This window comes from Chlorocebus sabaeus, chromosome 20 (genome assembly GCF_047675955.1).
Source record: "Chlorocebus sabaeus isolate Y175 chromosome 20, mChlSab1.0.hap1, whole genome shotgun sequence".
Taxonomy (NCBI): domain Eukaryota; kingdom Metazoa; phylum Chordata; class Mammalia; order Primates; family Cercopithecidae; genus Chlorocebus; species Chlorocebus sabaeus.
The window spans coordinates 96,697,430-96,723,569 of record NC_132923.1 but is presented as its reverse complement, the minus strand read 5'-3'; the positions used below and the strand labels follow the sequence as shown (position 1 = coordinate 96,723,569).

The following is a 26,140-nucleotide window of genomic DNA, read 5'->3' as shown; positions in this document are numbered from 1 at the left end:
GTACAATCACCACTCACCACAATTAACTGTTTTGTTGTTGTTGTTGTTGTTATTATTGTTTTGAGACAGGGTAACAGGGTACATTGGAGGTTGGAGGGGTGGTTCTTACTGTGTTGCCCAGGCTGGATTCCAACTCCTGGGCTCAAGTGATGCTCTGGCTTGGCATCCTGAGTAGCTAGGACTACAGGTATGTGCCACCACACCCAGTAACTGGTTAATCTTGACTGTTTCAACTGAAAAATTGTTATGGTAATACCTATTTGGATGGGTTTTCTCAGGAAAAACACCCCAATGAACTTGTGTGTTTTTAAAAGTCAAGTCCCCTAGGCATGGCTAGAAGGGAAGAGACTTAGCCAGAAAATTTAATTGTTGTGATTAATAAAGTAATAGAAATGTTTAATTTTCCTCTGATGAGATGAAAGCTTTGAGGGGATCCTGGTCTTGGGATAAAGTAAAGAAATGGAGGAGAGGGTTTCACTAGAGTTTGGATAACTCTTAGCATCTGCTTACCATCTTCCCTGATTAATTATTTCCATGGCAGCCAGAGTGACCTTTTAAAACCACAAATCGAATCATGGTGTTTCCTTTTCCCCTAGTACAGTGCCTGATACTTAGAAATTTCTCATTAACATTGTGCTCAGTGAATGAATGAATGAGTGAATGAAAACACAAGCCAGATGGCAGGTGGATCCCTAAGGAAAAGGACAGCCAATGAGAAATTATCTGTAGCAAGGGTAGCTTTGTACAATGATGTTTAATAATCATTTTTAAGGAGTTGCCTGTTCTGTGCTATGCTTTAATCACCGTCCTCCACCCTTCCCAAATAACATTCAGTAAAAGTCTGCCACACAAAGCTCGCTGTTTTGTGAGAATTTAAGAAATGGAAGAAGAAAGAAATGTCTGGGCACCAGGACAAACAATATCCAAAAAGGCAGGAGTCACAGAGGAGAGCTAATGAGTATTAGTGGGAGCACGTATTCCAAGTGAGAGGCGACCAGAGTCCTCTGAAAATTTGGGGAGGGGGTGACGTTCTTATATCCTGGATTAGGGGCTTGGACTCTTTTAGTTGGCTGTTGGAAAAAACAAGCTGGAGGACTTTGGGGTATCCACAACCCTTAGGTTACATAAGGATGATAAGTAATTCATAGGGTTGTTGTGAGGATTATATTGGGATAATTCATGTAAAGCGCTTAACACAGTGCCTAGCGCATAGTAAGAGCTCTGTAAATGTTAGTTGTTGTCTTCCTTCACTTTCTTCCATTCCCTCCACTCCCTTTCTACCAGGCTCCATTCATTCTCTTCCAAGGACACGCAGGAGGCGTGCCCACCCCTTCCCTCCGCCCCCACCCAAGCCCCGCCCCCCGCTTCTCCACCGATTGGTTGCGGAGAGGCGGAGCTGAAGGAAGAGCCCAGTGCGGCGCGGTGGGGGCGGGGCGCATGCGCGGGCTGGGCAGGGTGGAGGTGGGGAGGAAGAGCTGCCGGAAGTAGGCGGCGGAGGTGGTAGCGGAGCTGACGGCAGCTGCCAGGGAAACCGAGGCGCGGAACGCAAGGCCAGTAGACAGGCCGGCCAGAGGGTCATTTCTGCGTCCGGCACCCAGGAGGCTCGTGGTCTGCCTTTTCCTGGGCTGAGGGTCTCTGGCCCCGCAGCCTCTCCTGGACGCGGGCCTGTCCCTAAGCCCGCCAAGGGGCGCCGCGCCGAGGGGCTGCGGAGTGGGGGACGGACGCCGCCGACCCGGGAAGGGGCGTCCGGCGGGGCCAGAGGAGAGGGCTCTCCCCGCTCAGGATTTGCCCCTGGGCGGGGGACCGGGAGTCCTCTCCCCCGGACTGAGGCAGGGGTCTCTGGGGGCGAGGAGGGCGCGTCGCCCTCTGCCCCCGCCGGCACCCTGGCCATGACAGGCAAGTCGGTGAAGGACGTGGATCGGTACCAGGCTGTCCTGGCCAACCTGCTGCTGGAGGAGGATAACAAGTTTTGTGCGGATTGCCAGTCCAAAGGTAGCGCATCCCACCTGGCGGGCCAGGGGTCCAGCCGCGTCGGGGTGGTGGGAACGGGCTGCGTGAAGAGGAGGTTTCTGGAGCTTAGGCCGCCCAACTCGGCTTATAAGTGGTAACGCGTGCTGCGCTTGCAATGAGCCTGCTGGGCTTTCTGCTGCTCGGGGATTGGTGTGGGGAGAGCTTGCGAGGGCGAGAGTGTGTGTGTCGGGGAGGGTGGAAGTGATGGTGCGGGTGGAAGTTGCCTGGCGTGTTCAGGTGAGAATGTCTGTATTTAAGGGCTCTGAATGAGTTCTGGGCCGGCTGTCAGTCCAGAGCTCCCAGCATGTCACTTGCACAGCTGGGGATGAACTGCAGTGCGTGCGTGTGTGTGTGTGTGTGTGTGTGTGTGTGTGAGAGAGAGTGTGAGAGAGAGAGACAGAGAATGACGAGGAGGAGGAGGGAAGTGAGATGGCGGAGAGGAAAACTGCTTAAATGATTTTTAAAGGTGGTGATTGTTGCTGCCTGCTCTTTGGTTAGCAACTCCTGTCATTTTGCAGCCTTGCTAAGATCTGACAAGAGTGCCTAGGTGGTTTTATTCCTCCTGGATATGTGCAGTGGGAAACTGCCTTATGCAGTGACACAGTGCGGATTTCTAGACAGCCTAGCCCTGGCTTGTAGAGTGCTTTGGAGGCCTATGTATGAGTGGTGGCAGAAACTAGCCGATTATGCCTGTAGTGCAGGATCCGTTTAATCAGTGGAGACAGAAAGATGAATTCGATGAATTCGTTGCTTCTATGGTGATTACACTTCTAAAGGTGAAATATGATCATTGTAAATTGGCAGAACCATTTAGTCTTTGTTTTCTGTGCCCTAGAAGATTCATGATTTGATACAATTAAAAGTCTGTACAATAGGAAATCTTGGTTATTAGTGAAATGTTGGCACTTGACACTTATACAAGCCGCTGTGAATCTTTTTTTCCGTATTTTCTAATTCTTTTGGCGTATAATTGGAGGAGTTGGGAAAATTATTTTCCCTTTGGTTGGGGAGAAATGAAGAGTTATAATTTGAGGGCGACTATGCAGTGGATTTGCCAGGATTGTTTGCCGTATAGCGTAGTGGCATATACTATAAAACAAAGATTCAGTTATATTTTTATTTATATGTTTTGAGAAAGGAAGGAAATACTTAATTGATGCTTTCACTTAATTACCTTTTATTTTTGAAGAATAAGGTTATAAAAGGAGAACAGGGGAATGATACATGGACACCTAGTAATGTGTTTTGGTGACCTCTACCAATACATAAATAGAAGTGCCATTAGGAAAACAAATTCCTAGACTTATTTCCTGACTTTTTGCATTAGCAATAATTCATTTTAAAACGTATTTTAGAATCAATTTATGTTGAGTAGGTTAGTGTCTTATAGGTTGATTACTGTTAGATCTTCTGTTAAATCTATTGGAAGAGTCGATTGATTTTAGGAGTGTATCTTGGCTTTATTCAAATTCCCTTATGTCCTCATGTGACAGATCTTGAGTCACAGTGAAGCACCCACTGGAATGAGCATTGCTGCATTTGGAGAGTCAGATGCCATTTTGGTGACTAGAACCCCCCCCCCCCCCCATTTCTCATGTTATCCTTGTACTTACTCATATTCCAATAAAATTCAGCATATAGAAGAGAGAGGCTGATTCACTACTTCTTCCTCCAAATTTCCGTTGCTTTTTATTTATTTTATTTTTTATTTTTATTTTTTTGAGACAGATTTTCACTCTTGTCGCCCAGGGTGGAGTGCAATGGCGTAATCTCGGCTCACTGCAAACTCTGCCTCAGGGGTTCAAGGGATTCTCCTGCCTGAGCCTCCCGAGTACCTGGGATTACAGGTGCCCACCACCATGCTCAGCTGATTTTTGTATTTTTAGTAGAGACAGGGTTTCACCATGTTGGCCAGGTTGGTCTCGAACTCCTGACCTCAGGTGATCTACCCGTCTCGGCCTCCCAAAGTGCTGGGATTACAGGCATGAGTCATCACACCCAGCCCCAAATTTCCATTGCTTTTTATTAATAAGCTTACTGGGGATCAGGTTATGAAATATCAGTTAATTCTTAATGAGAACTAGTAACTGCTGGCTTGTAAACTTTATTAACTACTGTTGATGGTAGACTCCTGGATCTTCAAACAATTTCTTTTCAAAAGTTCGTTTTACATTTTACCGGGTGGCTTCAGTGACTTGGTCATTGTATTAAAAATGAGATGACAATGGGTCAGTCATCTTTCGACTATGACAAATAGGCATTTGTTGGGGCCTCTGTTTATCCAATTTATGAATTATCTTTCCCATTCCACCCCTCAAAGCCCTCTCACTCTTTTTCCCCTACTCTTTTCTAATTTCGGTTGTCATAATGATCATTTGGACAACTGTCAGATTGTTGAAGGAAAAGATGTTTGGATCAATAAATCGTTACCTGTTAGTGCTGATAAAAAATTACATTTCATTGGAGGAGGAATTTAAAAAGTGTTGGCTAAAATGAGAATTGGGTTTCAGTTTATTTACCTGTATTCCTGTGTCCTTTCCTGAAAAATTGGAAGTTAACTGTATAGGATATGGTGAGTGATTGCTCATCTATTAATATCCAGTTAGATGATGTGGCATAGACTGTAGAGCTATGAGCAGGCATTTTTGCAGTGTTCCAAAATATAACTCTTTGGCAATGACTTTTATTTTTAAATTCTTATACTTATTTAGAAACACTTATTAGTTGACTTTTAAGGTATGTGATTTAAACTTCAGAATAGAGGCTGGGTGTGGTGGCTCAAAAACCTGTAATCCCAGCACTTTGAGAGGCCGAGGAAGGAGGATCAGTTGAGTCCAGGAGTTCAAGACCAGTCTGGGCAACATAGTGTGACCTTGTCGCTACAAATAATTTAGAAATTAGTTGGGTACGGTGGTGCGCATCTGTAGTCCCAGCTACTCAGGAGGCTGAGGCAGGAGGATTACCTGGGCACCTGAGCCCAGGAGGTCGAAGCTGCAGTGAGTCATGATCGAGTGCCACTGCGCTCCAGCCTGGGAAAGAGAGCAAGACCCTGTCTCAAAAACAAAACAAAACAAAACAAATAAGTATCAGAATAGAGAACAAGCATGTGTTCTTTTTACTTTGTACAAATTTTGTTGATCCTGGGGTTTTTAACTCGCTTGGGCACGAGTCTCACCAGTTTCTGGGGCCACGAAGCCATTCCAGTAATTTCAGTGTGGGAAAGGAAACTTCTTTGGTGCTGCCTTTTTAAGAAATGCTATGATTTGCTCTAGGCTCAAGATGTGATTTCTTCATTACCCAAAGCCCTGGGGTTAATGTGACTTTTAGGGTGAGCTTTTGGATTGACTTAGGTAGTGATAGAACAGAGGACAAAACTACTGAAAATTCCAGATATGTGAATGGTTACTCTGGCTGATTTATTGAGGCTGGGTTCCATTTTTGGATATGGATCATACTTCCTTTGTACTTAGGTTCATACTGGTCCAAGATTTAACTTCTAGCTCTGCAGTTCCAGATTTTATCGGTGTGTCAGGAATAACTGCTAAGCCACCCCTTCAGAGACTATGTTTTAAACTGGACACTGTCTTATTTACTATGAAAGGATCTACAGTTGTCCTTTGGTATCCATGGGGGATTGGCTCCAGGAACCTTCTGGGGTATTGAAATCCACAGATGCTCGAGTCCCTGATATAAATGGCGTAGTGCTTGCATATAACTTTTACACATCCTCCCTTATACTTTAAATCATCTCTAGATTACTTATAATACCTAATACAATGTTAATGCCATGCCAGTAGTTGTTACTCTGTATCATTTAGGGAATAATGACAAGGAAAAAAGTCTGCACATGTTCTGTACAGATGCAACCATCCATTTTTTACTGAATATTTTCTTTTTTTCTTTTTTGAGACAGGGTCTTGCTCTGCTGCCCAGGCTGGAGTGCAGTGGTGCAATAATAGCTCACTGTAGCCTCAGACTCAATCTATCCTCCCACTTAGCCTTCCAAAGTGCAGGGACTACAGGCATGTGCCACAGGACCCAACCATGTTTTCGAATATTTTCAATCTGCAGTTGGTTGAATCCACAGATGCAGAATCCATTTCTAACAGAGGGCTGACTATACCTTTCTGATGACCTAAATATTTGTGTCCACTATTGGGACACTCCTTTCTTAGTGTCAAGGTTTGTGAGAAATTAAGAGCTGTTTGATGGGCAAAGATGTATTTATTCATTTACTGGATTGTCTGCAATTGAGACAGGGTCTCACTATGTTTCTCAGGCTGGTTCTAACTCCTGGGCTCAAGGAGTCCTCCCGTCTCAGCCTCCCAAAGTGCTGGGATTACAGGTGTGACACATCATACCCGGCAGAGCAAAGAGTTAAAAGTACAAGACATTTGATCATCTTGAGGAATATTTACCTCAGACTGAAACACCATATGAAATTCTAGAGTCTGACAGACAGTGTAATAATTTTTTGCTTTTCCCTTCTTCTGCTACATCCTATCTCTGAAATGTTTCACCCCACCCAACACTGCCTGTGTTCCAACTCCTATTGTATATTTTTAAATTTACATTTAAATTTACTTTTTGAAAAAAGTAGCACTTTCATGTAGTTCAAAATTCAAAAGGTCCAAAGGGGAATATGTACGGTATAAAATCATTCTCCTGTCCCTCATCTCTGAGCCACCATTTTCCCTCCCTGGAAGTAACCATTGTTGGCAATTTCTTTTCTTTTCCTTTTTTTTTTTTTTTTTTGTGAGACAGAGTTTTGCTTTTGTCGCCCAGGCTGGAGTGCAACGGCGAGATCTTGGCTCACTGCAACCTCTCCCTCCTGGGTTCAAGTGATTCTCCTGCCTCAGCCTCCCAAGTAGCTGGGCGCCCTCTATTTTTAGTAGAGATGGGGTTTCACCATGTTGGTCAGGAGGTCGCTTCGGCCTCTCAAAGTGCTGGGATTACAGGTGTGAACCACCATACCTAGCCCATTGTTGGCAATTTCTTACGTGACTTTTAAGAGATAATATATGCGTAGACAAACAACATTTAAATATGTTTCTTTGCAGTGCTTTTATGCAAACAGTAGCATATTACCCACAGCTCTTGACATCTGCATTTTTCAATCAACAGAACATGGAGAGCATTCACTTTCTATGCACATTGAGGAGTGCTTTGTTCTTTGAAGGTGTTTTCTAAGGCTACGACCAAGTTATCTTGATTAAGTTGAAAGATAAATGATTTGGAAGACACTGCTCTCTCTCTCTCTCTCTCTTTTTTGAGACGGAGTCTTGCTAAGTGCAATGGCGCTATTTTGGCTCACTGCAAACTCCACCTCCTGGGGTCAAGTTCTCCTGCCTCAGCCTCCTGAGTAGTGGGGATTACAGGCACCTGACTAACTTTTATATTTTTAGCAGAGACAAGGTTTCACCATGTTGTCAAGGCTAGTCTCGAACTCCTGACCTCAAGTGATCTGCCCACCTTGGCCTCCCAAAATGCTGGGGTTACAGGCACAAGCCACCATGCCCAGTGGACTCTGCTCTCTTTGAAGGCATCTTAGAAAGTGTCCTAGACCCATAGACACATATAAGTCTACCGTTAAGATGGCAGAGAGGCAGAATAATGGAAGAGTCTGTAGACTTCGTGTTGAAACAGCTAGTTAAACTCCTTTACTTTGCCTATTGCAGCTTGGTGACCTGATTCCACATACACCTAACTTTCTCAGTTTAATTTTCCTAGTTTGAAAAACGAAAGTGCTTTGTAAGCTAATGTGTTACACAAATGTCTGCATTATTTATTTTCACCATTGCTGATCATAAATTTTTTTATCTTGATTTTATTAGTTTTAATTTTGACTTTATTCCCTTAAGATAGTCTGGTTACTGGAAGCCACAGTTAGAATGACTCACCCAGTAATTCCCTAGTCTTTAAGCCAAAACCATTTTCTATATATGGAGTTCTGGCATTTTTGCAAAAATGTGCTTTATGGTACCCTTGAGGATGGTCTCTGGATGTTTCCTGATTTCAAACTTGTATGGAAGATTAGACCAGGGAATTTCTTTGTGTAGAAATTTTTTCATAGTTGTCTTAAATTTCAACTCATGTACATTAATCTTTAGCTTTGCTTTACATTTGTTTTCTGTTGATAGCCAAGTCATTGCTTATTAAATATTCCTTAGAAATGAACTTTCCTATCAATTTTAAATTATTTTAGCTGTATCTGTGGCACTTTTTTTTTTCTTTTGAGATGGAGTCTCGCTCTGTTGCCCAGACTGGAGTTCAGTGGCGCAGTCTTGGCTCCCTGCAACCTCCGCTTCCCGGGTTCAAGTGATTCTCCTGCCTCAGCCTCCCGAGTAGCTGGGATTACAGGCTCCTTCCACCACACCCAGCTAATATTTTGTATTTTTAGTAGAGACAGAGTTTCATCATATTGGCCAGACTGGTCTTGAATCTCTGACCTCAGGTGATCCGCCCACCTTAGCCTCTCAAAGTGCTGGGATTACAGGCGTGAGCCACCACGTTCAGTCGGTGGCACCTTTTAAAAAGTAAAAATTCCAGTGGAGCTAAACAACAGAAGGAGTTCTGCCTCCATTTTTAGTTGTTAAATGCCTTTCTCTAGCCAAGATCACATACCTTTCTGGGTTTTTACAGCTAGTGCACTGTAACTCTGACAGTCATGCTTAGATTGATACAGTTTTACTGAAAGTGATTTATCAAAATCCCCATTAGATTGTCTTTTAATGTCAACATATTAAACCTGTTCCCTGAGAGATACTTTCGTATTTGTTCTCCTTGCCCTTTAAATATCATTTGGTGCCAGTGAGATGAAGAATAGAAAATGTAATATCTTTTAGGGGAACTTCGCAAGCCTGAGATCCCCTACTACATATAGTCATTCAGAAAATGTTTCTTAAGCACTTACTACCTACTTTTTCTCAGACATTGTACCAGGATATATAGATTAAAAGAAAGGGTTTTTGGTCTCAAGGATTTTACGGTCTAATGGGGAAGCAGATGTGTACAAATATAAATGATGCAATATAGAAATTATTGTGGCATGGTATACAGGGAGAAATGAAAGCACTGAAGAAGGCAAAGAAGTCTTCCTCAGGAAGTCATGGCTTCAAAGAGAAAAGTAGGCTGTGTCTTAAAGGATAAGCATGATTTGCCAAGTGAATTTAGGGAACTTTGCATTCTAGGAAGAGGGAACCGAATGTGTAAAGCCTCCGAGGTGCACTGTTTTTTGTGTGTGTGTGTGTGTGTGGGGATTCTTTAGTGTATTTTGACTGCATTTTGAGGAGTGATGAGGAGTAGAGTTTGATAGGTAGTTAGGATCCTGTAAGGTTAAAACCTGAGCTCTGTGGTTGACTTGCTCCGTGACATAGAGATTTTGAATATGCACTATGCTTTAGACTTCCTGTTATATAAGAAGCCCATAGTATTGTAGGTCCACCTGCTATTCACATGGGGTTATAAATATTGCAGGCATGAAACGCTTCCTAATCGCTGAATAGTAAGAAAGGTCTGAGCACGGTGCCCATAAATTCTCCATTGAAATGTACCTTTGTGGGTACGTTAAATTATTTTAGCATAAGTCTAGTGAAGTACCAGAAGTAGATATTATGTTATTTCTGGAGTTCATGATGTTGATTTTTGAGGCTGAACATGCTCTTAGGCTCAAGCAGGTCATATTTGGAATACCTGATGTGTGCTCCTGGTTGCTCAGTGCTTAGGATGCATAAACAGGTAGCAGCAGTCTCATCTCTCGGTATATATACTTTTCAGCAAATCTTTTTTTCTAGATAAATTAGAAAACTACCTTCTTTCTGCATTTTTCATCTGATGTCATTATCGTATGTAGGTGGCAGCTTTCTTGGGCACAGTTGTCTATATAACTGTTCACCACATGAGTCATTGTCTGTTTCTGTTCTTCTGCCTGAAAATTCCATCTTGGAAATTGTGTCATGCAATCAGTGACTGCAACATTCTACTTGTTATGTACATTGTCACTGGTTGTATATGTTATGTTGATGGACTCTACTTGCGCTACAGAGAAGGAATAAAGTTACTTATTAAATTGAGTCAGACTCAGTTCCTCCAAATGGTATTTCCTGTAAAAATGATGCCAAGCAAGAATCTGCATAAAACATACATATGCTTTACACTGTAAGCACACAGTGCCTATCTTTTGTTATTGTGTCTGTTTAAATCCTTATCACAGTTGTACTCCTGTTTGATCAAGTGGCCAGTTTAACTAGATACTAGCTTTGAAGAAGTTCTGTATTGGCCCCTGGAATGTGACAGTTCATACCACATTGAAAAGGTAAGAACCAAGTCTTTGTAGAGTAGAACACCTTAAAGTTAATCCACTTTTATCAAATTCCTCTGTTGTTAAAGCAACAGTCCTGTATTGGCTAATTTTAAAAATCGTAATGTGCCACACTTTACCCGTCCCTAGAATGTAAGCTAGGGGACAGGGGTCTATGCCTGTTTTGTTCACTGTAGTATTCCCAGCACCTAGAACAGTGCTTGGCAGAGACCAAGCTCTCAGTAAATATTTGTTTGAATGCATGAATTGATTTTGTCATCTGTAAATGTTTTGTTTCATATTAGAAGATACCTTTTCTAGGTTATCTGAATAATTGTTTTAATTCTTAGGAAAGCTATTAATTTTCTGAAAAATAAGTTTTGAAATATGTTTGGAAGGCCCTGTGTCAGTCAAGGACCAGTCGGGAACAGAAGCCACTGTTGGTCTTATAAGCAGAGGGAATTTAAAATAGGGAATAGGTTACACGGCTGCTAGAAAAGCCAAGAAGCTAAACGGGCTGGTGAGGCACCCCATCGATTAGCAATGCCTGGGAACTACTGTGCCCACAAGGAAAATAGACGGTGCACTGGTGTCACCAAGGGCTGGAAGCCCCTGTGGTCTGGTGTGAGCGGAAGCATGGAAAGAGGAGCTGTCTGGTGACAGCTGGAACTAGGCCGAGTGAGAGAGTGTATTACCCTGGCTGCTCCCTGCTCCTGCCTCTTATCCTCGTCAGTGCCTCCCGTTGATGGAACTTATCCCGAAATCAGTTGGCAAAGGGAGCCTGGGAGATGTAGTTCCCTGTGATCCCAGCGCAAACAGGCAAAGACACAAAGGCACTGAATTCTCCAAGATGTAATTTCTTTCCCCTTATAGTATTTGAATTATTTTGGACAAGAGAACAGAAGGTTTTCCAGCGGATACAACATTGAGTGCTTCTAAAGGATCTTGACTGTTGGTGAAACAATTATTAGTCCCAGGAAGTAATGTAACAACTCAGTCATAGTTTATATACTTAGGGGGTATGACTAGGCAAATTGGCTCCTATATTGAAATGTATTTGACTGTTGGCTGCTGCCAGGAGCAACTTAGGTTACTCAGAAAATAAGTTCCCACCCTGTCAATTCTGAGAAATCTTAGGTATGGTGTATCCACATTGAGTACATCTACAACTGGACAGCTTGAATTAATAACACAGAAGCCATACACAGAGAGTGTTGAAGATTGCAGCCTTAAAACATGGTACAGCTCACTCTTTTTTTTTTTTTTTCTTTCGTTTTTTTGGAGACAGAGTCTTGCTCTGTTGCCCAGGCTGGAGTGCTTTGATGCCGTCTCAGCTCACTGCCATCTCTGACTCCCGGGTTCAAGTGATTCTCATGCCTCAGCTTTCCAGGTAGCTGGGATTATAAGTGTGTGCCTCCATGCTCAGCTAATTATTTGTATTTTTAGAGACAGGGTCTCACCACATTGGCCAGGCTGGTCTCAAACTCCTGGCCTCAAGTGATCCACCCTCCTTGGCCTCCCAAAGTGCTGGGATTGCAGACGTGAGCCACCAAGCCCCGGCCTCAGCTCAGTCGTTTCTTTATAGTTAAGGTGACTGCAGTGTGGCTGTTTTATCTTTTACTGATTTGTTTGTTTTACCCCACAACTTCAGATAAGTTTGCACTGGGTGAGGTTTGCACTGGGTGAGGCAGGCAAGATCACTGGGTCTGTTTTCTTCTACCCTGACCTGAAAAAAATATTTTGTCTTGTAAGGAACGTTGCTGCTGCTCCATTTAAGGGCAGAGCTTTCCAAGTTGTGGCTACTTGTTTTCTTCTTGATTATAAAAGTGTCTAATGAGTTATATGAGACAAGTTCAGCCCTTTCTAGAAGTGCTTTTTTTGTCAATCAGGTCACCTGCATTTGGGCCCTTGCTGTATTAATGGAATTGGTGGAACTAGGCCAGCAGAGTTTTCAGTGCAGTGTATGTTTGCTTTTAGGCTGTTACTTCCCACAGAGGCCACAGATAAAGGACTCTCATTGTTTGAGTGAAGTTACCAACTGTAACAATTGCATAGGTTTCCTTGTTTCTTTCTTTTCTCCAAAAAACTCATTTCCTCTTGGCAGGCGGTTACTATAATTCACAGGTGTAATGAAAATGTAATTTGGGATTTGAAAAAGCGTATCAGACTGCTTTTCAGAGTACCAGTTCTTTTCAACTGGTCCATTTCAACTTAAGAGATCCATCTAAGCATTTTTGAAGCTTCATATTTAATAAACATAATATTTCACTCCTATGTTTGACTATTCCGTTTCCTACACTTTCTCCTTCCCTACCCCACTCTTCTGGATCCTGTGTTTCCCCACAGGCTTTGTGAATGCCGGTCCACTGATGGCTGAACTGCAGGTCTCTCCCCAGTGGACAGCCCCAGAGATGAGCCAGATCTGCCTCAGCTGTGGCCATCCGTCAGCGTAAGGTTGCTCTGGTGGTCGTCTTCAGTTTGTCCAGCTCTTCCCCTTATCCCCCATCCTCCCTCATGTGTGGCTGAAGCTTGCCCTGGGATCCCTCCTTTGTAGCATGTCACTGGGTAGTAGTAGAATTTTATTATTGTTGCTTCTTTTCATTTTCAATTAATGTTAAGTGATTCTCTGACAAGTTTTGTTGACTATAGCCCTCTTTTCCCCTCCGTTTACAGATTTCCTGTAGGAATTCTGGTTTGCTTTTAAATACATATAGAATAGGGTTTATTTAAATTCTGGATTTCATAAGCTCACTTGGAAAATACTGTTTTTTTAAAAAAATTTCAGGTCGAAGCTTCCAAGAAGAAATTTCTTAATCTGAAACAATGAGAACTGGGTTCCTCAGGCCTCATGTCATTTCCCCTCACCCACAAACCAAATGTGTAATGCTCTCATTTTATGATGTGTTGAAACAGTGAAGCAAATGCGAGAGGGGGGAGAGACCTACTCTTAGCTGTAGCTGATAAGCGTGTCCTAGCATGGTGATTTGAGCAAATAGAGCACCTTTTCTTTTCCTTTTCTTCAAATAGCCATGCTGTCTTTTGCAGCAGTTGCTGGTGATGGAAGACCATAAATCCCCAGGCTCTGTCTACCACAGAGCTTACATCTTTAGATGTGGGTTTACATGTTAATCCTGCAGTGTTACTTCACCTCATTGGTCCGAAGTGCACACACAGTATATTTTGTTGTTTAACTTCCTCTTTTCTTGTCTAACTGGAAGTCCCCAAATGTGTGGATTTAGAAAATAGTTCTCTAGTGTTTCTAGTTTTGAGTTAAGGAAATTTTGTCTGAATATTATTTAGGTGGTTGTTTTTGTTCTATGCCTTCAAAAATAATTTCGTACAGGATTTTCTGTGTGAACTGGTGACATCATATGCTGTAGTGTAAAGCTTGTAGAGAAGGGGGCATTGGTGTATTTTTGTTGTTGTTGACACTTTATCACTCCTTGTAACTGACACAAACCCTGAGAAGAGAAACAGGAAGGAAACTCCCTGTTCTTACCATGATGCTTTTGTTCAAAATAGCTGAAAACAGCAGAGCTGACGGAAACCAATTTGAGTGTGACAGCTGATTTGAGAAGGAATGAATTAAGAGATGCAGGTGCTTCTGCTATGTTGAAATCATTTTTACTGAAAGATTAGCTGTTTGGAACAGGGATTGACTTTGTCTCTCTGAAAGTAGGCATGAAGAGTTCGGTTAGAGGAACTGTTACAGATGGAGGAGAAACTTGAGGAAAGGTCTTGCCTGTAGTGTGACTACAGTATTAATATTCCCAGATTATATGAAAGAGAAAGGAAGCTTCATTAAATGCAACATTGGAATCAGGAAGACTCCAGCTTGGCTCCTCTGAGCATTCTAACTTGTTCTGAGTCTAGTCTCAACAGAAGTAGCCTGACACAAGTGGCTCAGATCAAGGGTCCATATTATGGGCAGAGTAAAAATAGGTCCCAGTTTCATTAGACTTCTCATACATTTAAGGAAAGAAAGATTTGTTGCCATAGTTGTTTTCTGTCTTAGGGGATTTTAGGAGCTGGGGAGATGGGAGGATCCCTGTGCTTGTAATCAGTAAATGCTGTTTGTTTTTTTTAAACAACAACAACTTTATCTTTTATGATTATAAAACCTATCCCCCATGATAAAAATCATTGGAAAGTATGAAAAATATAATGATGCTGAAGGTATTTTTCATAATTCTTTTTTTTTTTTTTGAGACAAGGTCTCCCGCTCGGTCACCCAAGCTGGAGTACAGTGGCACAATCTCAGCTCACTGCAACCTCTGTCTACCAGGCTCAAGCAGTTCTTCTGTCTAAGCCTTCCGAGTAGCTGGGACTACAGGTGCACACTACCACGCCCAGCTAATTTTTGTATTTTTAGTACAGACAGGGTTTTGCCATGTTGCCCAGGCTAGTCTCAAACTCCTGAGCTCACATCATCTGCCTACCTCGGCCTGCCAGAGTGCCGGGATTACAGGCATCAACCATCACACCCAGCCTTATTTTTCATAATTTTTATCACCCATTTACTTAAGCTTATACCATAATGATTTTATATCATTCGTTTTTGCTTAACATTTATTATAAGCTTATTTCATGATGTTAAAAACTTTTAAATACCTTTTTTGTATCCCATCATTAGAATATGTCATTATTATCTCTTGCCCAATTGTTAATATTTGAGTTTTCAACTTTTCAACAATACAAATAAGGTAGTATAAATTTTTGTGTTGTTGTTAGAGTGATGGGTTATTTATGTGTTCAGCTTTGAGTAGTCAAGTGGGCCCTTTAATTGAAAAAGTTACCAGGGGGATTCTCTGGGTTGAGCCCACGTAGAGACGGCTTTGCTCTGGGCGTTATTCTGAACTGCTTCATTGCAGTAGATGTCTGCTAAGGCAAGGAATGGGGAACTTGGGAGAACCCTGGTTTCTCCATAAGGGACGTAAGGAACATAAGGGACATAAGGAACATAAAGAACAGCTTTATGGGTCATATCACAGCCAGATGGGCCAGCACTTTCACATTATATACCTGATGTGCGGAAATACCCTTATGCCAATGACTAGCATCTTAGGTTGTTCATATAGTCCTCATTGACTTAAACTTAGTCCTCTAGGAAGATGGATTAGAGGTCCTACATTAGTAGAAAGGAGGTAACAGCTACTGCATTATTTTTTCTTTTGAAGAAGGGCCTTAGACTGGGAATGAGGACAGGGACTGTGTTTTCACATCTATCTGCATACCTAATGCACAGTGTCTGGCACATAGTGTCTATGTCCCTGTTATGAGCAGCATTATTCTATTAATGTGTGTTCAGGTCATATACTTTGTTTTGTTTTTTTGATAGTCACCCTCATACTATTAGCCCAGATAGCTGAAGATCTGTGACAGGCCAAGAAGCTGAGCAGGTGAATCTCATGGTTGCTTGGTGGTAATTGCTTCTTTGTGCCATTTCATTTCTGTGCTTCTGCCACCTGTGCTGCTTTGAAAGCTGGAGCTAGACATGAAGCGAATCCTCTGCCCTCTCAGTAGGAGGTTTTGGTGTGACACATCGTCTTGGGAAAAATGTAGCATGAAGTGTGAAACAGGAGGCTGAAATAGCAGCCCTTTAGCCCTTTTGTGGGATGGGAGTAAATATTTAGACATTGTTCTCAGGTGCTGTAGAATTTAATAGCCTTGCAGCAGTTTTAGAAACTCTCCTTGTGCCCAATGGAACAGTTTTGTTTAATTTAAATAATCTTACTGGGGCTTTTTTGAAATTGTGATACCCCTTCCCCTGCCTTTCCCCTGCCCTGCCCCGCCAGACCTTCCCTGGGTTCATCTGCCTAATGTTCCCTCTGCAGGATCTTTCTATTCACATGGCTGGTATCTTTGCCCCACCCCCTTGTGCCATATCTTTGACCTCTACCTCATTGTATTCTATTCTGAAACACCTAGGTTTTGAAACATCGTGGTGAATGTTTTCCTTTTCAAAGGGCAAATCTCCATCTTTTGCTCTCCTCCCTTAAGCCAGGGCTGTTTTGATGACTGATATTCAGCACCCACTGGACTAACCAACCATCTGTACTTTGATCCCAGAATTCATTCTGATTCTGCTGTTTGTTTAGAACTGGAAGCTCTCTAGCTTGTTTGGATGTGGTTGTGATTCAGTGAAACTGGCACTGATTTTCCATCTGTTTGCCGTTGGTTGGGACTTCCCCAGTGTGTTAGGAAAGCTGCTGTGCTGAGTTGCGAAGAGAAATTCGCATGTCCGTGGTCTTGTACAAGGGCTCATTTGCTCACTTAGAAGGTTTTGTGTAGAGCCTCTGCCTGGGTGAAAGACATGAGCTTCCCTGGAAACAATTGAAAAACATTTTCTGCCTGGCCACTCTGTCTTGAGCTCTAGTACGTTACACTGTTTTTCCCTTCTGGGCTTCTTTTTGAGGAAGGGGAGTGTGGATGGGAGGAACGTGTCTTCACAAATAGTCTCAGATTCCCAGGAGCAGATTGTGAATTGTATGTTGTAACTTAAAAAAAAAAAACACCTAAAGAACAAGATATCAATTTAGTGACCATTATTGAGCATCTACTATGTATAACACACATTTGGGTGTTTAAAGGTGATTCTAAGTTCAGTCCAGAGGATCCTTTCTTCTGTGAACTTGGGCAAATGACTTGACCTCTCTAGGCCTTAGTTTCTCCAACTGTGCTTAGACTAGATCATTCCTAAGGTTTGTTACAATTTTAGAATTGTATACTCTAAATGTGTATCTGTTTGTTACAGAACAAGAGAAGAGGCCTTTCCACAAAACTGACATATTCTTATGTCTCACTTCAAACTAAATGGCTTAAAAATGGTTCCTCTACAGCAGAATTTCTCAACCTCAGATTATTGACATTTTGGGTGATTCCTTGTTGTGGGCACTGTCCAGGGCATTTTAGAATGTTTAGAAGCCAGCTTTCCTGTCCTCTGCCCAGTAGATGCCAGTAGCACTTCCCCACCCCTCTGCCAGTTGTGACAAGCAAAAGTGTCTCTAGACATCAGCATTACCCCTTGAGGGGAAATTGTTTCTGTTGGGAGCCATTGGTCTAGAGGGACAAAGATGAGACTATTTGAATATGGGCTGTTTTTAATACCAGTTTTCATATTGTTCCACTATTGCTTATTCCCTGTTTAATCAGTAAGCACGTATCAAGTGTGTACTATACACCGATGAATGCCGACACTTGATTATGAGCGACTTTAATGACCATGTCAAATTTATAAATGTTGAGTCCACCTGGCCAACTTTGAAATGATTGCCCAGCTGTTAGTTCTGCAGTCCCTATATGCCTACACCCACCAGCCTGCTGTTAGCCTTGGTCAGGGTAATGATTGAAATGTATGAAAGCATTTACTCGCAAAGGCTATCAGGTAGCAACTTAAGAAGGCCCTGGGATTGTGAGTTATGGATTGGGACTGGGTCTTGTGCATCCAGAACCTGGTATTGTGATAGTTATCCCTTCAGCTTTCTAGGGGAAAAAAATCCCTCATCAACGTGGTGGGGTGGGGAGTCTATCCTAGGGATGGAGGTTGAAGAGCAATCTCACTGGACAATGACCATATCACCCTTTTGAGTAGCTTCTTCTAAACACAGGCCCCTTCCCTCCCGCAGCGGGCAGGCTCACTTTGCAGCTTTAGTTTTTTGTTTTGTTTTTGTTTTTAAATATATGAGTAGATACTGGTTGTTGCAAAGAGGAAGTTAACCTGAAGTAACCTAAAAATGTAAAGAACTAAATGTCCCCAGGAGATGAAGACAGTAACTTGAGAACCAAGTTTGCATATATTACCTGAAGTGAGGTCACTGGGAAATTGGTTTAATTATAATATCAAGTTTTAAAATATCAGGTCCACCTGGCTGACTTTGAAGTGATTTGCCCAGCTGTTAGCTCAGCAGTCCCTCCCTGCACACCAACTCCACCCAGCCTGTTATTAGCCATTGAAGTGGTGATTGAAATGCATTCGATTTCCCAAGAAATCTAATCTTTGGACTTGCTACATTTGCTATAAAATATCAGTTTAGTTTTAATAACTTTGAATTTGCTCCCAGTACCCCCAGTTTTTCTCATCTATTTTAAATTCACATTCTTCACTCGGTCGGGTGCAGAATGGTGCTTCTCGCTGATTAGGGTGAGCATCTTTGCTGGGATGCTCTGGGATTCCAAAGCCATGATTCAGACACTTAAGCCTGTGTCAGTCCCTATCCTTAGGTCCTGGCAGGCTCCGTGTTCCATTCCAGCTGAGCCTTTGCTGGAGTAATTACCCACATGGAGTCTTCAAGCCAAACAATTGTTTGTACTGAGATAGTCTCACTGTTTGGCTCCTAATGAAATAATCTCTTTCCTGCCCTCAATGAAAGCAGCTATTTTTTGTGTCTTCCCTCCCCTATTCAGAGAAGCCATGTCTCATCCACCACTCTTCCAGCTTATTCATAAATGCTTTAAGCAGGGTCTTTGTGTAAAGGAAATTGGCTAGAGCTGAAATATCATAGGCTAACCAGGAGACAAGGAGCATTAAGGACACCCTTTCCCTTGACTTTCTATTTAGGGTATTTAAATTACCTTTGTGTGATTTTCTGTAATAAGCGATCTAAAAACTTAAATCCACATAAGCAAAATACTCATACTAGGTTTTTAAAAAGTATACTAAATTAGGCCGGGCACCGTGGTTCACGCCTGTAATCCCAGCACTTGGGGAGGCTGAGGTGAGTGCATCACTAGGTCAGGAGATCAAGACCATCCTGACTAACGTGGTGAAACCCCGCCGTCTCTACTAAAAATACAAAAAATTAGCCAGGCATGGTAGGCATGTGCCTGTAGTCCTAGGTACTCGGGAGGCTGAGGCAGGAGAATGGCGTGGACCCTGGAGGCGGAGTTTGCAGTGAGCCAAGATTATGCCACTGCACTCCAGCCTGGGCGACAGAGCGTGAATCCGTCTTAAAAAAAAAAAAAAAAAAGTATACTAAATTAGTATAAATTAGTATACTTTTATTTGTTGTTGTTACCTAAAGGAGCTCTCAAAAATAAAAGCTGGCCAGGCATGGTAGCACATGCCTATAGTCCCAACTACTCAAGAAGCTGAGGTGGGAGGATTGCTTGAGCGCAGGAGATTAAGGCTGCACTGCACTCTAGCTTGGGCAACAAAGCAAAACCCTATCTTAGAAGAACAAACAAAAAACCCAACAACAGAACAACCACAAATCAGTGAGTGCAGCAGGAGAGGCAGCAGAGTGCTGTGGGAGTTGGAATAGGAAGGAGAAAAAGCTTCAGGGGGAAAGTGGGCAGAGCAAAATTTGCACAAAAAGATGTTTTGCAGATAGAAGTAATAGGCCCTGTAAAGCTATTTGTGAGAGATTATAAGTTGATCAACAAAGTGTAAGTAGTTCTTCTCCCTTTTTTTTTGGGGGGGGGGACAGAGTCGTGCTCTGTCACCCAGGCTGGAGTGCAGTGGCTCAATCTTAGCTCACTGCAACCTCCGCCTCCCAGGTTCAAGCAATTCCCCTGCCTCAGCCTCCCAAATAGCTAGAATTACAGGCGTGAGCCACAATGCCTGGCTAATTTTTGTATTTTTAGTAGAGATGGGGTTTCAGCATGTTGGCTAGGCTGGTCTTGAACCCGTGACCTCAGGTGATCCACCGGCCTTAGCATCCCAAAGTGCTGGCATTACAGGCATGACATACCACGCCCGGCCTCTTCTAACCTTTTTAAGGAGTATTTGCGTGAACAGAACCAATGAGTTTCTTCAAATTGACTTCTGACAGTAGTCTAAGTGGTCTCCATTTCTGATTCACCCTTTTTTCCAATTCCAAATTGCCATTATCCATGTAATTGACTCTAAAGAGAGCAAGCAAATCTATCTTCTCCAGCAGTTTTGGTCATAGATTTTTAGCTGGCTCTCTTTATCATTTGCAACTGAGTTCATTCATATGTTCCAGCGTTCAAGAATTTTTTCCTTCAGTTCAGAACTCTTTGCTTCCATCCTGTGGTTTCTTGGGAGCACAGTTCTAAGCTTTCTTAAGATAAGTGTTTCAACCACACCATCTACCATTTTCCTCAGAAGTTGTTCTCTTCTTATGGGGTGTGTTTAGGGTGTTTGGGGCACCAGTCACTAGGGATTGGAAGGATTTTGATGGATCTTCAAGTGACCATGTCTTGAAGGTTAGCCATCATCAGTTCACTCCATGAAATGAAAGCTTAAGGGGGTCCACTTCTGCTCTTTTTTGAAAAAGTCTATTGTCCTCAAAGAAGGAGGTGAACCTGATCAGATTTTTAAGTTTTGTCTTATTCAGTGTTTGTACCATCAAGGGACTGGCCTCTAATGGAAGCAACTGGGAGGCCTCGTTGGCTTATGTAATCAGTCTCATCTCACTGACTTTACAGGGTTCTTCAATACTGTCAGAAAATCTCTTGGCTAGCTCTTTCTCCCTCCTTAAAATACGTTGGCTCTTTACTATAAAAACAATCATAGCAGCACATACCAGAATCTCCTAGGGAAACCCCCAAAGACTTGGGCCTTGTCTCAGCTCTCAGACATAACTACCAAGATCGCTGCATAGCTTTCCCAGGACCAACTGGAAATAAATTTTTTTTATGACAATATAATTGACAAATGAAAATTGTATATGTTTACAGTATACAATGTGGTGTTTTGACATATATGTACGTTGATTTTTGTGGCAGTCAGGAGGTCCTCTAATTGGAACAGGGACTCACCACACCCAAGAGTCCCTCTGTCTGTATCCCATCCCCAAATCAGAAAAAGGCCTGTGGGTCTCTGTGGGTAGGATTCACTCTCTCAGATTTCTCTGTGAGTCAGGAACATGACAAGTGACATCTCTACACACAGTTTTAAGAGGAAGTGATGTCATTGTTGGTATATAGAAGTGAGAAGAGGAGTAATGAGAATTAAAGAAAGATCCAGATCACGGGAGAATTTAAGCCATACTTTGAAATTTGGAGTTCAGTTGATGGTGGGGAGTCCACTGACATAGCTTTGAATGAGGTGATGACATTATCAGAACATATGTTGGCAGAATGTCCTTTTCAAAGCCAACAAGGTCCAAACTAGGATCCCATTCTTTCCCTCCTGAAGTCACCTGGGGAATTGAGTTGATAATAATGATACGGGATGACTGATTGATAGTTCTTTATTCCCAGAAACATCACCCAAGTAGAAACTAGTTACCTTCCACTGGTGGGAGAGACAACAAGGAAGAGTGACAGTAAATCCCTACCTGTTAATAATAAACCAATGGCCAGGCCCAGTGGCTCATTGCCTGTAATCCCAGTACTTTGGGAAGCCAAGGTGGGAAGATCACTTGAGCCCAGGAGTTCAAAACCAGCCTGGGCAACATAGCAAGACCTCACCTCTACAAAATAATAATAATAATAATAATAATAATAATAATAATAATAATAAAACCAAGGCAGTAAGATTATGTGGAGCCAAATTTACCAAAAGTTAATTGCCTTCCCTTCAACCTTTTTGGAGTAGTTTAATGAATTTTTGAGATAAAGTTACTGTCTTTCAGAAGAGGTAGATTTGAGATAATCTGGTTAAGGTATATTGACTTGTCAGAGAGGTGTATTGACTTGTCTAAAGTCACACAGGAAATTAGTGCTGTAGTTTAGATAATCCGTATCTTTAGCTATGTAGATAAGAAGGGCCAGTTAAATAACATGAGAAAGATGAAGAATGACTCCTTCCTTTGTCCTAGGAGACCTCAGTCTGCTTCCCTGTTGATTTCTTTGTGTTACAGGCTTTAATGTTTTTTGAGAAAAGCCATTTTAAGTTAACTACTGAATTAGCTTTAGATATAGATTGACTAATCATTTCATTAGTGAGTACTTAGCAGTGTTCTACTTCCCTTAACCTCCTTTTTCCGGTTACCTGTTAGGAAGATAATGTTGCTTTGCTTCATCTCCATTGATAATCACAGCAGTCTGTCTAATTGCTACGTATGTTCTATCATTGAGCTCCTGGATCAAGTTGGTTCAGCGGGCTTGTATTTTGGTTGAGTATATAAGTGGCTGCTTTCTTCTGCTAGACTCTCCAATCCTCCATCTTTATCTTGCATACTTCGATATATAAGTATGGGGGGAGTAAAAAGCAGCACCAGGATATCAAAATGGTAGGAAGACAGATTAATCAGACTCAGTATAAGGAAGGCCTCTCTGCTAGTCGATGCTGTCTAATGGACAAACCGACTACCTTTTGAAATGGTACGTAACTGACTTAGCGTTGGACAAACCAGGTGGTCACCCTTACAAGGAGGGTGCGTTCAGTGGGAAGTTGGACCCAAGAGGACTTCTAAAGTTCTTTCCACCTCTGATGTTCTCATTTTAAATTTCTTGGTGTAGGATTTACCTTTATTCTCTAATCAGTCTCAGACATGTTTTAATTTTGTCTCAGACATTTTTAAGCTTAACTTATGCTCTTTTTTCAGCTGTACAAATGTGGACAGTGTTTCTTTTTGACAAACGGAAACAACATTCTTGCAAGATGGCCCAGATGGAAAGGGACTTCTCTTGCAAGCGTTCTGAAAGCAGAGGTTGATTGCATAAGCCTTTATTTTGGTCTCATGGTTCCTTAAAATGTTTGTACTTACAGAAGTTCAAAGTTACTGTTTATTGTTATTTTGGAATAAGGAACTTGATGAACTCTTTTTTGTGTAGATGAAAACATAGAGGTAAACATACCTCTCAGCAGCCCTACATAATTTTTCCAAGATCCCACTGGTGTTTCTGTGTATTCTTCATTTTCAGTGAATCAGAGAATGGAAGGATATAATGAGTGGAACTGAGGTAACTGGCACTAGATTTGTTTTTAAAACAAATACTACTGCTTTTTTACTTTGACTTCCAAATTTTAGGTCAGAGTTAATGACAAGCTACGTCATGTAGAATTAATCTCTTATAAAATCCAAGTTTGTTGATTTAGGTTCTTCCTCATGTGTATGTTGTATTTAACCAGTTTTCAGTGCTTACTGTAGGCTCCAGGAACTGAATTTGATTTGTGTTTTAGGTTCCTCAAGACCTAACATTTTCATAAATTGTTTATTTCATTTTACATTTTCAGAACCATTGAATGGTAAGCAGGAAGGGACCTAAAAATTACTGCAAACCATCTACTATAGTAGTAGGACTGTAGTAGAAAGAACCGTAGGGCTCGTTGTTCACCCAATTCACCACATGGGGATCATTTCTCTACCATCCCTGAGAACTGATTACCAAGCCTCTGTTTGAACACTGCACTAACTGGGATTTTACAATTTCTGGATATGCTGCATTTGTTTTTACACAACCTTAATTGTTAGAAAATTTTTCCCCAGAGTGTGCTAAAATCGACTTCTATTCCTTAATGCCAGTTCTGCTTTTGAAGCCTCTCCAAAGTAGCCTAATCCGTTTTCTGTGTTATAGCCTATCCTTTAAGGCATGTGAAAACTTCTCCCTTCATTTTGCAAAACAGGAAGAATATATACATTTATGTTGCTTGTTGATTAACTCATTTAACACCCATTTATTGTGTACCATCTTCTGTTTGCTAGCATTGTGTCAAGTGTTTGGGATAAATGATGAAGGAACATGGTCATTGCCTTCCAGAGCTCATAGTCTGTTGAGGACAAGAGAGACCTGTAAGCAACTCGAACAAGATGTTAAGTATTAGAAGAACAAAGCTATTATCTGGGCTATTAGCGATAGAGAAAGTTAAGGTTTATTCCACTGGAGGGCGTCACAGATGAACTGGATTTTTAAGTTTGTCAAGCAGGGAATGAGGGAGAAAGCCATTCCAGGTAGAAAGAATGGTGTAGTTAAAGAGATTTGAGTGTGTCGCATATTTCAGAATTATGACTTTCTCAGCACGTGTAAAGCACAAGGCTCTCAACAGACTTTATATATCATGTTAAGGAGTTTCAACTTATCCTACAGCCAGTAAGGAGCCCCGGATGCTCGCGTTGTTTTGTTTTTATGATATCTGTACTGGTTTTTCCCACTGCAAACTTAATAGAAAGTTCATTGCAAACAATCCAGAGAGTATATATAGAGAAGAAAATAGATCTTTCACAGTCCCATTATCCAGATATAGTAATAATTTACATACATTCTTCTAGATGTTTTTTCTGTGCATACCTGTACATTTATTCTTTTTTCTTTTCTTTTCTTTTTTTTGACAAGGTCTTGCTCTGTTCCCTAGGATGGAGTGCCATGGTGCAATCATAGCTTATTGCAGCCTTAAATCCTTGGGCTCAAGCAGTACTCCCACCTGAGCCTCCCAAGTAGCTAGGACTACAGAGGCATGCCACCACACCCAGCTCATTTATTCATATTTTAAACAAAAATGGAATTGTTCCATGTATACTCTTTTAATACTGGATTTAAAAAATTACTATATCATGGAGATACTTTTGTATCAAATAGAGGCTCCAAAATTTTTCCCCATTAAATGGTGATACCATAATTCCTTAATGTAACCTATTGATGTTTCTAATTTTTATAAAGATGTAATAATGAACATTCTTAACATATTTCTTTGTGTACTTGACCTGTTTTTTCCCTGATGAATTCTTACAAGTGGGGTCAAAGGATTTACTTAGTTCTTTTGTTTTTTTGAGTTAGGGCGTCAATATGTTGCCCAGGCTGTCCTCAAACTCCTGGGGTCAAGTGATCCTCCAACCTCAGCCTCCTGAATAGCTGGGACTACAGACATGTGCCACTGCACCTAGCACACTTAGTTTTAATTAATTTTTAAACAAATGTTGCCTCCCTGCTATGTTCAAGGAACCGTGCTATGCTGTGGGTATATGATAGTGAATGTCACAGGTCTGGTGTCAGCTCTTGTGGCACACATTAGTGGGAAAGAATCTTAATCAAATAATTAGATAGTAACAAAATGTAGTATGATTTAGAAAAAGTAAAGGGTGGCCAGGCACAGGGGCCTACTCCTGTAATCTCAGTGCTTTGGGAGGCCAAAGTAGGAAAATCGTTTGAGGCCAGGAGTTCAAGACCAGCCTGGGCAACATAGTGAGACCCTGTCTCTTTTTTATTTCATTTATTTATTTTTAGTTTATTTTTTTCAGATGGAGCCTTGCTTTGTCACCCTGGCTGGAGTGCAGTGGCAGGATCTTGGCTCACTGTAACCGCCGCTTCCTGAGCTCATGTGATTCTCCTGCCTCAGCCTCCCAAGTAGCTGGGACTACAGGCACGTGCCACCATGTCTGGCTATTTTTTTTTTTTTTTGTATTTTTAGTAGAGATGGAGTTTCACCATGTTGGCCAGGCTGGTCTCAAACACCTGACCTCAGGTGATCCGCCCGCCTCGGCCTCCCAAAGTGTTGGGATTACAGGCATGAGCCTGTAAAAAAGTAAAGAATTTTTTCTTTACTTTTTTTTTTTTTCCCCTGACTCTTTACAGCACTCAATGACCCATCTCTACAAAAATAAAAAATTCAGCTGAGTGTGGTGGCTCATGCCTGTGGTCCCAGCTACTTGGGAGACTGAGGTGGGAGGATTGCCTGAGCCCAACAGCCCAAGGCTGCTATGAGTTATGATCGTGCCACTGCACTCCAGCCTGGGTGACAGAGCAAGACCCTGTCTCAAAAAAAAAAAAAAAAAAAAAAAAAGAGCGAGGAAAAAAAAGGAAAGAAAGAGTAAAGGGTAAATGAAAGTTCATAGCCTTTAAAAAAAGTCCTTATCTTTTAGAGATATATGCTGAAGTATACACAGATGAAATGGTATGATATTTAGGACTTGCTTCAGAATAATCCAAGGTTGGAGTCGAGGGGCAGTGGGTGGGAGTATAGCTGAAACAAAATTGGCTAGGAGT

At 41.8% G+C, this 26,140-nt stretch overlaps 1 protein-coding gene across 4 annotated transcripts in view; it reads left to right on the top strand.

The window, feature by feature from the left end:
- Positions 1-1,466: 1,466 nt before the first annotated feature.
- SMAP2 (small ArfGAP2) overlaps positions 1,467-26,140 on the top strand; it is a 48,847-nt gene continuing 24,173 nt past the window's right edge. The window contains exon 1 of one of the 4 annotated variants that reach the window (XM_007979268.3): positions 1,467-1,992. In XM_007979268.3, the coding sequence (XP_007977459.1) occupies positions 1,890-1,992 (103 nt within the window). In that variant the 5' untranslated portion in view covers positions 1,467-1,889. Of the gene's footprint in view, positions 1,993-19,654; positions 19,675-22,249; positions 23,123-26,140 lie in introns of those variants that run through there. The other 3 variants (XM_007979270.3, XM_073007441.1, XM_007979269.3) reach the window with 3 other exon arrangements.